General features: G+C 39.0%; 2 protein-coding genes across 4 annotated transcripts in view; one reads left to right on the top strand and one right to left on the bottom strand.

Moving 5' to 3' along the window:
• MRPS27 (mitochondrial ribosomal protein S27) overlaps positions 1–276 on the bottom strand; it is a 45,806-nt gene extending 45,530 nt beyond the window's left edge. The window contains exon 1 of the mRNA XM_071731411.1: positions 139–276. Within this exon, the coding sequence (XP_071587512.1) occupies positions 139–202 (64 nt within the window). The 5' untranslated portion in view covers positions 203–276. The remainder of the gene's footprint in view (positions 1–138) is intronic.
• On the top strand, positions 201–13,293 carry PTCD2 (pentatricopeptide repeat domain 2). 3 transcript variants are annotated; one of them, XM_071731409.1, is made up of 11 exons: positions 201–428; positions 1,385–1,496; positions 2,550–2,642; positions 4,611–4,740; positions 5,560–5,677; positions 7,033–7,111; positions 8,223–8,314; positions 8,767–8,880; positions 10,399–10,473; positions 11,244–11,357; positions 12,993–13,293. In XM_071731409.1, exons 1-11 carry the CDS (start codon positions 201–203, stop codon positions 13,215–13,217), a joined length of 1,380 nt encoding a protein of 459 aa, XP_071587510.1. In that variant the 3' UTR covers positions 13,218–13,293. The 3 variants fall into 3 exon arrangements, with proteins under 3 accessions (XP_071587510.1, XP_071587509.1, XP_071587511.1); XM_071731410.1 differs by lacking the exons at positions 201–428; positions 1,385–1,496 and adding an exon at positions 436–699; XM_071731408.1 differs by lacking the exons at positions 1,385–1,496; positions 2,550–2,642 and having other exon boundaries at positions 310–428.
• Positions 13,294–14,122: the final 829 nt, after the last annotated feature.

Below are 14,122 nucleotides of genomic sequence, written 5' to 3'. Positions count from 1 at the left end.
GGCAAACACCGTGACCGGAGGGCCTGTCCTGTCCGCCCCGGCCCAGCCCAGCCCGCCCCGGCCCGCGGCGTGTCTCAGAGCTTCCCCCCCTCCGCCGCCGCAGCGCCGTGTGCTGCTGCCTGCCACCAGACCACCGACCTGCCGCAGCGCCGAGAGCCCTCCCGCTCCAGAGCACGCCTCGCCAGAGCACGGGGGAGGCCATGGCGCCCAGGGAGGAGGGGACCAGCAGCGCGGCGGGGCAGGCTTACGAGCGTCCCGCCCAGCCCAGCCCAGCCCAGCCCAGCGCAGCCCCTGGCCGCCGCCCGGCAGGCCCGGGCGGAAGATGGCGGCGGTGCTCGCTGGCGGCTCCCAGCGGGTGGTGCGGGAGGCGTTGCGGCGCTCGGCGGTTCGTTCCCCGGTCTCGGGCTGCTGGGGCTGCGCTCCTGGAGGTACCGCGGGCTGCCCGGCGGGGTCAGGCGGCGGGGTGCCCGAACGGGGGTCCCGGGCTGCCCGCCGGCAAGAGGGGCCGAGAGGAGCACTACAACTTTCTGCAGGCCCGGCGGCCGTCGCCAGCCGTGTGCCTGTCGGGAGTTGTAGTTCCTTCGGGAATGCCACACCCGGCGCAGGTCTTGCGGTGGGGAGCTCCGAGGGGGTCTCTCAGTGCGGGGCCATTCGTGCTGCGGTGGGCTGCCCGAGCTAGTGCGGCAGAGTTATCCCGCGGCAAGGGTCGGCAGCAGCGTTACTGAGTTTATCCCGTGCTTGCCCTTGGCTTGATACGAGCCGCCAAAGACACAAAGCCAAACATAGCAGCTTCATAAATGTGTATGTATTCTGGGAAGAGGACGACGACAACGTTATCCAGACCCAGGGCTGCACCAGCTACTCTGTCACCACCACCGCACCCGGGTTTCAGTGGCCTTCCTAAGGTCCTCCCTTTCCCGGAGGACGGAAGGGAGGCCCGTGGAAAGGAGGTCTGTGGCAGTGGGCTTCCCAGCCGTAGGCTCTTTCTGGGCTCCCAGCCTCCTGCATCAGCACAGGTAGAGGGGTCAGTCACTTAGACCCCTCAGAGACATGAAAATTCCCCTCTGCATGGTGGTCTGTCCACAGCTCTTTTGTGCCCTTCGTTTTAGAGGGTTGTGGCACGTCTGAGGTAAAGCAGGTTGGTCGGTGAAGTTCAGTGGGATGGCCTGCACCTTCTGTGTGCACCAGCCTTCTGGAGCACTGACCTTGCTCCCTTCTCCTCAGTGGCCTTCAGTTTGGTTCTTCACTCCTTTGTTTCCGTAACACTCTAAGGTATTAGTTTCAGGAGGTGGTAGAATTCAGCAAATTTAATTAAAGAAGGGCAAAATTCTGCTGCCCCAAGCTCTCTGCTGATACCGCCTGTGACCTCTGAGTGTCCCTGCAGTGTGGTGGGACTGTCACACCCCAGACAGACATCAGCATGATTCTTGTGTCAGCTCTGCTGAGGGCCAGGACAGGTCTTTCACTGTTAGACCAGCTGAGAAGGTTTGTGGGAAGTATCAGGATAATCCAGGTCAATTTAATGCTGGACAAAATTTGTTTCCCAATTGGAACTGTTTCTCTTAAATTTAATGGCTAAAGGTACCATTCAATGTATTTTTTCGCTTCAGATTTTAGAAAGTATTAGTAGCTTGCTTTTGCTTGCATAGAAAACAAGTGGTTTTATTTGCATAGCCTGTTACATTTTGCTAGGGAAATGCAGGAGAATAACCAAATTCAGCTCCATACTTGCTCTTGTCCCTTCCTTATTGGAATCATTAAAAAGATGAGATTGTTACAACGTAAACTATTACAGTGACTCATTGTTACAAAGCCATCTGTTGCAAATAAACATCTACTGGAGATCTGGTATTGTGACAGCAAAAACTACACATACAGTATTTGCATGACATTAAAGAAGCTTCTAGCACAGTACAGTTGAGATCAACACCCAAAGTTAATTTTGTTATTCTGTATTTAATTACGGTCTTATCTCTGATGCCTGTACTGCAGCAGAACTTCACTAGGTGTCCTGAGTGTTACTACAATCCAAATAACAAGTTTTGTTTTTTTCCTTCTGTCTTCTTACTGTGTTTGGAGCTTCCAGAACCGAGCATTCTGCAATAGCAAGGACAGCATGTGTGAGGAAAGGAAGCTGTGCCAGTAGTGATCGGCGGTAAACAAAGATGATGAGCCAAGTCATTGTAGAACCATGAAAAGGGAGCAAGATCTTACTCTTGCCCAGAATACCCTTGTACTTTAGCTAGGTGGAGACAAATAGTGGCTCTAGTTCTTCTTTTGCACAGCCAGTAAATACAGACTTCTTCATCCTTGCACATGCTAACTCTGGAAAGCTGTTACGTAGTACTCAGGTTTTTCTGTCTTTGGTGTGAACAACTTCAGTTTTTGCAGTCCTTTTTTCATTTCATGGTGCTGGTGATCTGGCATGACACAATAATTATGTTAATTATGGTAATAATTTACATGCAGTAATTAACTAATGCGAAGTTCAGCAGTATTAAAACACTTTGATGTAAAACTCAACCTTCCTCTTCTTTTTCTTATGATAGGGAAGCGGTATCTTCTAACAGATGATGATATAAAGTTACAAGAATTTCAGCAGGTGAAAGTGGCTATTAGAAATGAAGTTCATGGTGATAAAGGTACAGTTTATTTAATAGTCACCCTTCTCAATTTTAGCATGAGACCTAGGCAACAAGACAGTTAAAGTAATTATAATATGATATTTAAAGCAACAATTTGTGTCATCCTCCTGCAATTTTTTTTTTCTAGCTAAAATTATTGGAAGATCTGAGGCTTTGCAGAATGAAAGAGGATTAATTATGCTGTGCTGGAAAACATGGAGAAGCTTTCAGTTACGCGAGATGTTTCCATAAGACCTGAAATGTCTCTTCCCCTGCTTTTCCAGCTTTGTCAGTCTAATAGAAAATATTGTGTCAGTCTACAAATCTTGTTTCAGATATGTCATCGTCAGAGAAAGTTAAATACAAAGTCTAACAGCTAATTAACAGGAGACAGTCTATGCTCGTATTTCTTTTTTAATCAGCTCTGTAAATTTAATTAGCTTGTTCTTCCAGACTTTTTTTCTCATTTACATAATATAAGATCTCAGTTGTAAACCTAGTTCAAGATGAGTTATACATACTCAGAATATGGAAAACAAATACAGGTTTTCCAGACTAATGAAGGAGCAAGATCGATGGATTTTTTTTCTGGTGGGTATTTTGCATGCTGCTTAAAGTATATGCAAATTCATTTCTCTAAGGAATATAAATATAAAGGTAAATCTGCTCTCAATTTTTAAAAGAGATTAGGCAAAACTCCATTTCCAGTATGAGTTTAATTGAACTGGTGCAGGTATTCTAGTGATACAAATTAGCATTTGTTCCAAAGGGCATAGTTAATTTTAATTTTTTGTGTGTCAAGGGAGAGAAAAATAACCAAATTTAGTTTAAGATAGATGAGTATTCTGGGACAGAGGAGGAGGTAAATTCATCATAACAGTTTTTCTATATTAAGTACAAGTAGAATTTAAATTTGGCAGTGGCAAATTATAATGTTACTATATTTTGCTGTGATGATGTACTCATATAGTTGATGATTATTCATGCTGTACTTGAGATACATCAAATGTACACACACACACACACACACACACACACATACACTCTCTCTCTCTCTCTCCTCTTCTCTCTCTTTCTCTCTCTCTCCCCCTCTCCTGTCTTCACAGAATTAGTCTCTGGCTTAACATGATTTGTAAAAGTCAATTATTTGGCTACACATAGGCACACAGAGACACAGACACACATGAACTCCTTCTCTCTCTCTCTCTCTCTCTCTCTCTCTCTCTCTCTCATTCTCTGTCTTCTGTCTTCACAGAATTAATTTCTGCATCTCAGTCTTGAGGAAGAACTTGTATTTGCATGTAGCAATAGATGTGCATCCAGTAGCTGAGCATGTTGTTCTCTGGGGTGCTCAGATGGTTACCTGTCATGTAGTTAGTAACTTGGAAGCTGTAGTGACCCAGCAACTGCTAAAAATGTTCACTTCTATACCCAAGACAGGGAGGGGCAGGGGGAAGGCAGCACCAGTTGAGGAATGGTGCTGCCAGGTGGCACTTTTGTATGTCTGAATCAGATCCTTGAGATTAACAGCTGAAGGACTTGTCTTGTTACTTGATTTGTCAGAGCAAAATGTGCTGGATAAAGAGACTTCTTTTTGGGGGGGAGGGAATCAATTCTTAAGCATATGGCTATGTATAGAAAGACATCAATTATATGTAAAACACTTAGTATTTGCATAAATTGTGAAGGAATTTCAATCTTCTTTGAGGGGAAATTCAAGCCCATTTGAATGCTGAGTGAATCCTTACTCTTTGAAAGTTTTGTATTACATATATTCCATAATTTGCACAATGCAATTATGTTCAAAATAAGCACTTTCTTGGTTTTCCAAGTTTGGCATGGCTTCATGGGGACAATTATGCATCCTTGAGTGTGAGAAGCTTTATGCATTTTTCTTGTTGAAAAAAAACCAAACAAGCTTTCTGCTTCATTGAAACTCCAAGGTAAAGGAATTGTCTATAGACTCCTGCTGTGTTTTATTTTCAGATCCATATTTTAACAGTATTAAAGAAAAATTAAAGACAAATGGAATTATTCTCAAAAGTGAATTAACGAAGTTACTGCATTTATGTCAGACTTCATCTGATGTGGAACTAGCCAGAAAAGTTATTTACAGGTATTTTTAATAATCCAGGTAACACTCTTTTCTCTCTTATTTTTTTTTCTGCTTTTATTAGATGATCTCAGGTGACGTTTGCTGTTGAAAGCTTGCCCTAATTTAGTGGCTATGCACATAGTTAATCCCTTAAACTAAGGCTGCAATTCTAAATTGCTTTGTATCTTCCAGCAAAGTGGTGCCCTACTGTATGCAGAATGAATGGGGAGCCACATAGGAATGTCATTGCTCAGATGAGAGGTAGCAGTGTGTTCAGTGGCATTTTCCAGCCAAGACATGCTTGATTATAAACTGTTCTGGACCCAGCAGTGGCAAGTCAGGAGGTCATGTGAATTAAAGCCTTCCCAGCAATTACAGTGTACAGCTGTAGAGAAAAAAGGGAAATACTTCGTGGTTTAATGTTTGTTGTTTTTTTGTTTTTTTTAATATAGGAGAGAAAAAGTTGAGGTATTTGAGCAGGTACTGCTGCTAAAATAGATTGCTGCAACTTCCTCTGCTATTTCTCTGTAAATAGAAGGTAAAGTAGCTGCAAATTGTCAGGGCAGAGACCTATTCCAATAACTAATCCAAGGCAGTTTACTGGAAATTTTAAAAAATTACATATTACTAGTTAATTTATTAGCTTGATCAAAACAATTTCTTTTTTTTTTTTTTTTCCACAAAATTCTCCCTCTATCTAAATGCCTTTGGCTGGTGCAAATAGTTACATACATGTGTGCCTCTGTCATTGCACATACAGATCTTGCTGTCTGGTTAAAGCTGCTTTCCCTTTACAAATTCCATGCTCTGTGTAATTAACTTTATTTATCTTTCTAATAGGTACCATGAACAGAATGGAATCACAAACGCAGATAATTTTAGATTTGGGCCACTCTTTATGAGAATGTGTTATGAGCTAGACCTTGAAAGCCCTGCAGTAGAACTTATCAAAGATCAGGTAATTGCCCTGTGCATACTGAAAATATTATTATTAATCCAATATAATTGGAAGAGCAAGGTTGTCTATGACAGTAACATAAGAGTGCAGATTGCATGTTTTTTATTATAAAATAGCAAAAGAGTAATTAAAGTAACATGCTAGTCTGACGGCTTTATTATCGTACTTCTGTATAATTGCGTCACTTGACTAAAGTATTTATTAAAAAATAACTCTTCAAATAAACACATTTTTGTGTTCCTGCATCCTTTGTTGCATTTGATCATTCTTGGAAACGAACACTTCTGAGTTTTAGGTAGTAGTCCTTCATAATTCTGTGGGTTATTTGCACGGACAAATTCATCATGCTACTCTGTACTTCAAAGTCTCTCTGAACACTATAGAGGTGATATGATATTCATCAGATCAGAAATTTGGCCATTTTAGTGCTGAAGAAATTTAAGGACTTGTTTTCAAACATCTGTAAAATGCTATTTATGCTATTATGACAGGATATTAATCATGTTCAGTGTATAATAATTTTTAAAATGTTCTGTGCAATAATATTGTGTCTTCAAAAACCTCTGGCAGCCTGTGGAAAGTCATCTCTATAATGTTAATTCATTATGGCATGAGATATGCCTAGCTAGAAATGGGAGCACTCGTTCTTGGGATACTGTTCTTAAATTAGTCATGTGTTAGGGTATGCATATTTTTTGTTATTGTTTTTGTTGTTTGGTTGGCTGGGGTTTTTTTTTAATTGATATCTATGTGATTAAGACAAGTAACTAATGAATAGTAAGGTGCAGTACCACTTCTTCAGGTTTTGCTGCAGAAGTTTAGACTTCACACCTCTTGCATTTTATTTGGCTGTTCCCAGTACCCAATGTGATTGAAGTGAAATGAGAAATCTTCTTGCTCTTTCTTCTGCTCCTCTGCTTGTTATCTCTCAAGCTCTTGTGCTGATCTGTTCATCATTTGATACTGTGACTAACAAAAAGTTCTTTCGATTTCTGCTGGTGATACTTTTGCCGAGGGTTGATCAGCTGTCTTTCTGCTGAGATTTTGGAGCTGCCATTAGTCCATGACTTCTGCTTGTATTAACTTAAAGGTCACAGTTTGCCAGATAAAAAAAGTACTAGTGAGAATCTCTAGGAAATTTCTGTTTCATTTTAACAAGCTTTTGACTATACTGGGTTATTTTTTTTTTTTTTGGAGGTTACTTGACAGAGTCAGGGAACCCAGAGAGTTAAATGTTGAACTTGTGAAGATGGGGATTAATCTAGTAGGAACACCTGCTAAGTGTTAGGCACAGTAAGAATGATTACAGTCTTAACTTTCTTTATACTTGCTCTGTTTGTACGTTTCTTCTCCAGAATTTGCGTGGTTTTTTCTCAGAGAGTACGTCATTCCATATTTTGATGACTATGTTGTTTAAAAAGAGTCATTTTGAAAGTAAGTACTGTTTTGCTGTAGGCAGATGCATTTTGAGGAGGATGTTTCTTACTGTGTCTGTATGAATACATGTTTTTAAAATTAATATTGCTGATTGGGTTATGTTTTAGAAGGTCAGACATCGTATATATCGGTGTAGGTAAGAATGAACTGTCCTCTAGTGTGTAATAAAATGGAAGTGTGTATATGATTCATATGGCCAGAAGTTTTCTTATCATGTCAGTTGCATAGAACAGTAATTATCCAGATGGGCTTGTTTTGTAAACCCTCTGTTCTGAAGTCTTTGGTTTGGAATTGCCCAAAGCTCTTAGTTTCTCTAAGAGTGGTTTACATGGTTTTTGAAACCATAAATTCTTCAATAATTTTTGGCAGTTTTGCATTTGTATAAAAGCAAGAAAGAGTATGTTTTTTCCTTTGGTAACAAAATCAGACCATAGTATTCTCTTAGTTTGTCTTCATGGTTTGCCCACACAGAGTGGCCACTGCAGTCTTTATGTCAGATGCTTCAAATCACTCTGGCCTTTTGTGAGAATAAAGAGGAGTCGTGTGGCCTGACTGTAAAGACTTCCCATGAGGAATTCTTAAATTGAGTTTGGAGTAAGCTTTTCAAGCAGACCTCTTTATTTGGAATTTGTTAAACACATAGCACTTGGCCTATTGATGTTGGGCATATCAAAGTCCAGTGATTGTTCTGGAAGTTAAGACTGAGCCTCTGTAAAAATAATGAGATCTGAATGCAATGCTGCGGTGCCATGGAGCATGTGCATTATTGAGGAACCTGCAATAGTGGTAGCTTTGGTTGTGTGCTTAGAAGGCTTGATTTCTTGGTAGTCAGGAAGAATGAGAGTTGTTTTGTCAAGTATCTAGAATTTAGTTTTAGATATGTGTGAAAATAATAGAACAGTAAAGCCAGATGCTAACGTAGATTGAAAACCTTGCTAGAGGAAGTGTTTTCATCCTGACCCTAAGCTGACCCTAAACTAAACTTTTCAAAATGTTGTGATTTTTTTTAAATAATAGGCTCCGGTTTACATTCTTACTTTGAAATACTTACTGAGCTCATCCCACTTTTTTTTCCTTTTGCGAAGTAACACCAGTGTATCTTTGATAGGTGCTTTGGAAGTTCTGGTAGAAATGAAAAATCGAGGTATACCTTTCAACAAAGAAACTTACTTACTTGCACTTGCAATATGCTACAAACTCGTAAGTATTTTCAATTATCATGAAAAAAAAAGGCTTTATAATGCATACTCTATGTCTTCTCTTTTTTTTATTTTCAAATTTCAATATGTTCTCAGTCATGATTTCTTATCTAGTTAAAATGTTTTCTTCCTGATTTGGGAGTGACCAGCAAGTGGAAAGTGTCTGTTGGTTTTAGCTTCTGCTGCGGTTGTTTCATTTCTGGAAGCCAGAACAGTTCAGGCAAGGAATAGTTGTTAAAATAATGGAAATTATTTGGCTTTGAATATCATACTTCAATGTGTTTCTCAAGAAATGCTGCACAGAATCTGCTTGTTTGGTTTCAGATATGGGTTGCCTTGGGAATCTTACATAATGTTGATTTTGAATGCCTTTTGAATGTGATTGCAATTGCACATAGTCCTGTCATATCACAAGAGTAATGAATGCAAATTGAATTTGAAATTTCTATGCAGGGCAGCCTGGAGTCTTGCAAAATCTCTGTTAAACTGCTTGAAGAAGCACAGCTGAAAGGTGTCACGTTACCACTGCGAGTGTTCTTCTTTGCTGTGGCAACTGCTCTGAAGCAGGTACCTTACTTTCTGTTTTGATTTATCCCCCAGTCTCTATAGTTCAATTGTAAGATAGTCAGTGAAACAAAGCTAAGAGAGAGGAAGTGTGAGTGATCTGTATAATAACTTCAAGTGCTAGAATTCTTAGACCCCCCCCCCCCAAAAAAAAAGGTAGGATTGTGGACAGCTCCCACATAAAGTGGGTGTGGAAATTCCTATATCTAAATACATCTTGTGTCTAATGCACTGGTGTTTTGTGCTAATGACAATGCCATATTCTCAGAAATGAGTTGCACAAGCAGGTTAGATGTAACCATGGACCCCGAACTGTGACTACTGCTATTTTGTAATGTTTTCCTTTAAATGAAGTTAAAATTATAATTTGATTATTTGTACAGTCATTTCTTTAAAATGCTTGTCTTGTGAGGAAGACTCAAAATTCATGATGTGTGTTGCATTACTGAGGGATAGCCTGTTTTTGTTCACAACATGTTTCTTCACAGGATGTTTTTGTATACCTCATGTTCTTAAGCATGGATATAAAGAGGCTCTGAAGCAGTACAGGGTGAATATTGAGCAGGAGTGTAACTTCAAGGAAATTCTGAAGTCCAGTGTTTCCTCTGCTATTAATTTGTGTATACAGTTTAAAGAAATTCTGAACATCCACTGCCTCATATCTCAAGTGAAGTCAGATTCACTTTAAGAACTAGTTATTTGATGATGGATTTGAATGAATGAAGGAGAATTATTAAAATGTTTCTAATTCTCTGGTCTTTTTATGCTGTTTCAGTGAACAGAGACACTGAACAATAACATCATTGAAACTAATTTATTCATGTGCCTGTTGGCATGACAGGGCTTCTCGTTGGCATTGAGCTTAAAAAACAAAATCTCTGTCTCTGAAACAACATGAAATACCCTTAATGCTATTGCTTCATGTAAAAATCAGTTAAAATTCATGTTTTGCAAGCAGAATAATGCTCCTCCATACACCTGTCTGTTCCTTAGTCTGCATTGTCTGTGTCACTACATCTTGCTGTAAGACATTTTCTTGATCCCAAGTAACAGTGGTTGGTCTCCCAAGTGTCACTGTAACCTTCACTGCCCATACAAATCAGCTTGTGGCATAGATACAGTACTGTGAATCTTTATGTCCAAAAGATTAAGAGTGCTGAGCAGGATACCCACAGTAACATGCTACACTTCATTTAAATACTTCAACATGTGCCAAGCACGTGTCTGGGTCCTGTATCTTTAGGTGCTGTCATGCTCAGTGTTGATGATGTGCTTCCTTTCCCTGCAGGGGGTGCTGTCTGGTGTACCAAAGAGCCTGGTGGCATGGGAACTCCAGTGTGGGGTGTTCCTTTCAGGGGCTGGACCACCACTCTGGGCTTTAGGTCTTGGAGTAGAGGTTCTAAATGCTGGTTTTGATTCATTAAAAAGTTGTGAGAGACAGTTGTGTTTCTTGAACTTTTATTGTGAAAGTGTGTCATGTGTTTAACCATTTTTTTTTTATTCTTTATAATTTCTTCCTAGAATGATGTAGCTCTAGCCAAATTCTATTGTTCCCAGATAATGCAAACAGAGAGCAAACTATACAATAATCTTAAGGTAAGTGAGCTTGTTTTTTATTAGAATTTGCAGAGAAGTAGGCTGTACTAAACAAAGCCCTATCATTTGCAAAAGAAGAGAAGGTCAGCTTCTTAATAGCACAGGCACGTATCATTACTAATGCTGCCCTTGGCTTTGAGCCAACAATTTCTGTCAGTTGCATGAGTTACATTTTGAATTGTTCACACCCTCCCTTCATTTTTTAAAATCACTTCCTACCACAGATGGGAATGGAAAGTAGACTAATCCTATGTTGGATTATAGACCAGTGAATAATCTCTAGTAACGACATTGTGACTTTTTCGCTTTGCTGCTACAAGGTATTTTAAAAAACAGAGCTCCATGTAAATGCAGTACTTAGCTGTGCTCTACCCACTTCAGGCCTCCTTCATCACTATCAACCATAACCACATATGTACATACAGCAATTTTTTTTCTTTAATTGCATGGTCTACTGCATGTACCCTGCAAGTGAGCATTCTAAGCTACAGAAAAAAAAACACTTTACTCAAGAACAGGCCATGAAGCTCCATCAGAGAAGCTCTGCCTCCAAGCTCACCCTTTCTGTGTACCAGCTGTGAAATAAACCCAGGTGTCTGTAGAAATAGATCATTCCCTTTACTTTCTTCATGATTAATGGATTATTAGTGCAGTGTTTAGAATTGCATTTTGCCCTGCTTTGCTTAATGCCTTCCTCAAACACTGTTTTAAAAATTTGCTTTCTGAGGAAAAGTATTATTGGTGTGGTGTGGTTTTATTTTATTTTTAAGGTTCTTGTCCAGCTGAGATCTGGTTTGCTAGAAGAAGTCATAAAAACACTAGAGGAAGCAGTGGAAGTAGATACTCCTCCTTTTGTGAAAAAAATTGAGTTTTCTGAGCAGGTGGTAAGTATACAGTAAAAACAATGAGGTCCACAGTGCTAGGCTGAGCCATGATGACAGCATTTCAGCTACAGAACTTCAGGGGTCTGGGTTCACCCTACTGAAGTTGTTTGGCTTCTGATGCATTGAGATGCCAAAGCAGCTCTCTGGCTTTGTACTGTTGGACAAAGCACTTTGCTCTCTTGTTCCTTTTTTTTGTTGTGGATCTTGTTCCTAGAAGCTTGATTTTCATCTGCATGTAGATGAAATATTCCCTAACGGCAATAAATAATTTAATCCCTTGCCTTCTGTGCTCTTTTCATTTGATGTAAAAATGAGAAGTTCTAATAACAGCAATCTTGGTAGGCTGGTAATGTTTGCAAAGACTTGTGCTGCTATGCAGGGAAGTATGTTATGGGAAATAATAGCTTTTTTGCTACTTTACTGTATTTCACTGTACAAAACAGTTAAAAGTACATTAATGTTTATTTTACTATTAAAAAACAGCTTTTACAGTGTTAATCATCAAGAAGGCTTCCTTCAGGGGAAGTACCCCTGTCAGCTTTGTAGCATTACTTCTGCTTTTCCTGAAACTTACTCGTATATTAATTTTGAATGTCTGTGAAACAAAGTATTCTAAGACTGTTTTAATAATTAACTACTTAGACTTTCACTACTGCATATTGAAAAAAATAAGTAGCTGATACATAAAATAACAAGTACTACGTAGAAGGCAGGCATAAGTTTCAAAACAAGGACCATGGCTATTAACTGCTATGTTGAAAATAATTATTTTTTTAAATCAGCATTTCATTTTGTAAATTTATTGCAATAAGTGTTGCAATGTTAAATTTTATAAATATATTTATATATATATATAAATACATTAAATATATTTATACGTATCTTAAATATCTATTATATATTAAATATATTTATATTAAAATATTTATAAGTATTTTTATGTTTATAAAATTTATATATTTAAATGTGTCAATGTTATATTTTGATTTTGTCTGATAAATCTGTAACAGTCCCTAAGAAGATGGAACATTATTCCTAACCCATTCCTTCCACAAATGGTTATTGATTAATAGCAATTTTTAAGCTACTTGCTTAAACTTGAACTCACAGTCTATGTATAGCACACAGAACTTCTCAGTGTTCTGTAGTCTGACTTCATTGTTTTGTACTGCACTGGACATCTAGTGTGATCCATAACAATGTCAGGATAATCTGTAAAGTTGATTCCAGGAAACAGTTATATTTCTTGAGTTCTAATAGAAAATAATTGTGTTAGTCTTTACTGGAACTATAAATAGGACTGTAAAACTTCAAGGAAGTTTTAAAACTAATAAACTCAAATAGGTATCCAGTGCATTTCCACTGTGGTCTGGTGTTGAATAATACATGCTGTGTAAAATCCTCTTCTTATGAGTCATTGTGTTAGCCATGGATCTTCTATTGCTACATTTTTTTTGAGTGATTTCTTGTATTCAGTATGGTGTGAGATCTTTTCAGTATGGTGAGATCAGAGATTCAGAGATCAGAGATTCAGAGATCAGAGATTCAGAATGTGAGATCATTCAGTATGGTATTCAGTATGAGTGAGATCTTTACTTGCTGAACTGTAACAGTCTGTCATTTTTTCTTCCTTAGCTGGCTACAGTCAGGGAAAAGATGGAAGAAAACCCCAACCTTTCTGCCAAATTAGGAACTATATATACCAAACTACAAGCTTCAGGGCGGTTAACCTCCAGTACACTGGAGGACATGCTTTTTCACATTCCTACTTCAAAGAAGACCCCTGCAAAATTTTTTAACCAGAAGCAACTCGGCTATCAAGCTGCTAAAGCTCTGCGGTCAAATCTGTTACTGGAGTAGTTCAATATTTGATGGCAAACTGAACTGCTGATAGCATCTCTTAAGACAAGTTCAAATAAAATATCTTCTTACCACAGTGAGCAATTGTTTAAGTTGTTTGTGTGAAACTGCATTTTAGATGCAGGTCATGTAGCTTCCCTCTTTCAGTTTTGATTCTGAAAGCAAGCCACGACTGTGGGTATTTGTATGCTTTTCAAAAATGGGGTGTTAGAGTGGTGTGAAGTTTTTCCTCAGGCACTTATATCACAATTTTTATCTGCTAAATGTTCTGATGGAAGTGAACATAATGGTATGCCTGATTTTTGTGGTTCATGAGAAGAAAATTCATCCTTCGTTGGATGTAATGTTCTCACTGAGAGGATAGATGGAGTACGGAGTCTAGGTAAAAGAGTCTGGAAATGCTTTAACTGTTTACTGAAATTCTGTACATCTCAAGAGAGTCAGAGGGAAGCAAACAACTTTTCTTCTTTTTAAGATCTTCAGAAACAGTATATTAGTATGCTTTTTCGTATCAAATGGGATCAAGGAAATGTTATGGGTAGTGGCATGGTAATCAGATTAGCTGGTTGTTTTCTCACTTGAAAGAGATTCCTGAACAAAAGTCAGGGTCTTCAGAGTTACTGGCCCTGCCTATTGCTTCTTTGAATTTTTGTATTAAGCCTCCCAGCATAAGCAGACCTTGATGCAGATTTGTGGCTAAGTCCTTACTAATTTCTTAGGGCAAGTATGATCACTTTTTTAGACTAGACTTTCATACCACCTATGTAATTCACTCATATGTAGAGCAAGTGATCACAAAAACAATAGGAAGAAGCTTCACATTGACCCAGCTTTAGTGACTACAGGCCCAATGTGCTGTGGTCTGGTAACCACAGTGGTCGTGAATTAATGGTTGGACTTGATGA

This window comes from Heliangelus exortis, chromosome Z (assembly GCF_036169615.1).
Source record: "Heliangelus exortis chromosome Z, bHelExo1.hap1, whole genome shotgun sequence".
Taxonomy (NCBI): domain Eukaryota; kingdom Metazoa; phylum Chordata; class Aves; order Apodiformes; family Trochilidae; genus Heliangelus; species Heliangelus exortis.
The sequence above is the reverse complement of the archived record's forward strand: the minus strand, read 5'-3'. Positions and strand labels throughout refer to the sequence as shown.

Excerpts from the sequence above, each read along its gene's own strand:
- PTCD2 (XM_071731409.1), top strand. The coding sequence starts at position 201 with ATGGCGCCCAGGGAGGAGGGGACCAGCAGCGCGGCGGGGCAGGCTTAC. Across the intron at positions 1,497-2,549 it reads GCTGAGAAGGTTTGTGGGAA|GGAAGCGGTATCTTCTAACA; the intron begins GTATCAGGATAA and ends TTCTTATGATAG. Across the intron at positions 11,358-12,992 it reads TTGAGTTTTCTGAGCAGGTG|CTGGCTACAGTCAGGGAAAA; the intron begins GTAAGTATACAG and ends TTTCTTCCTTAG.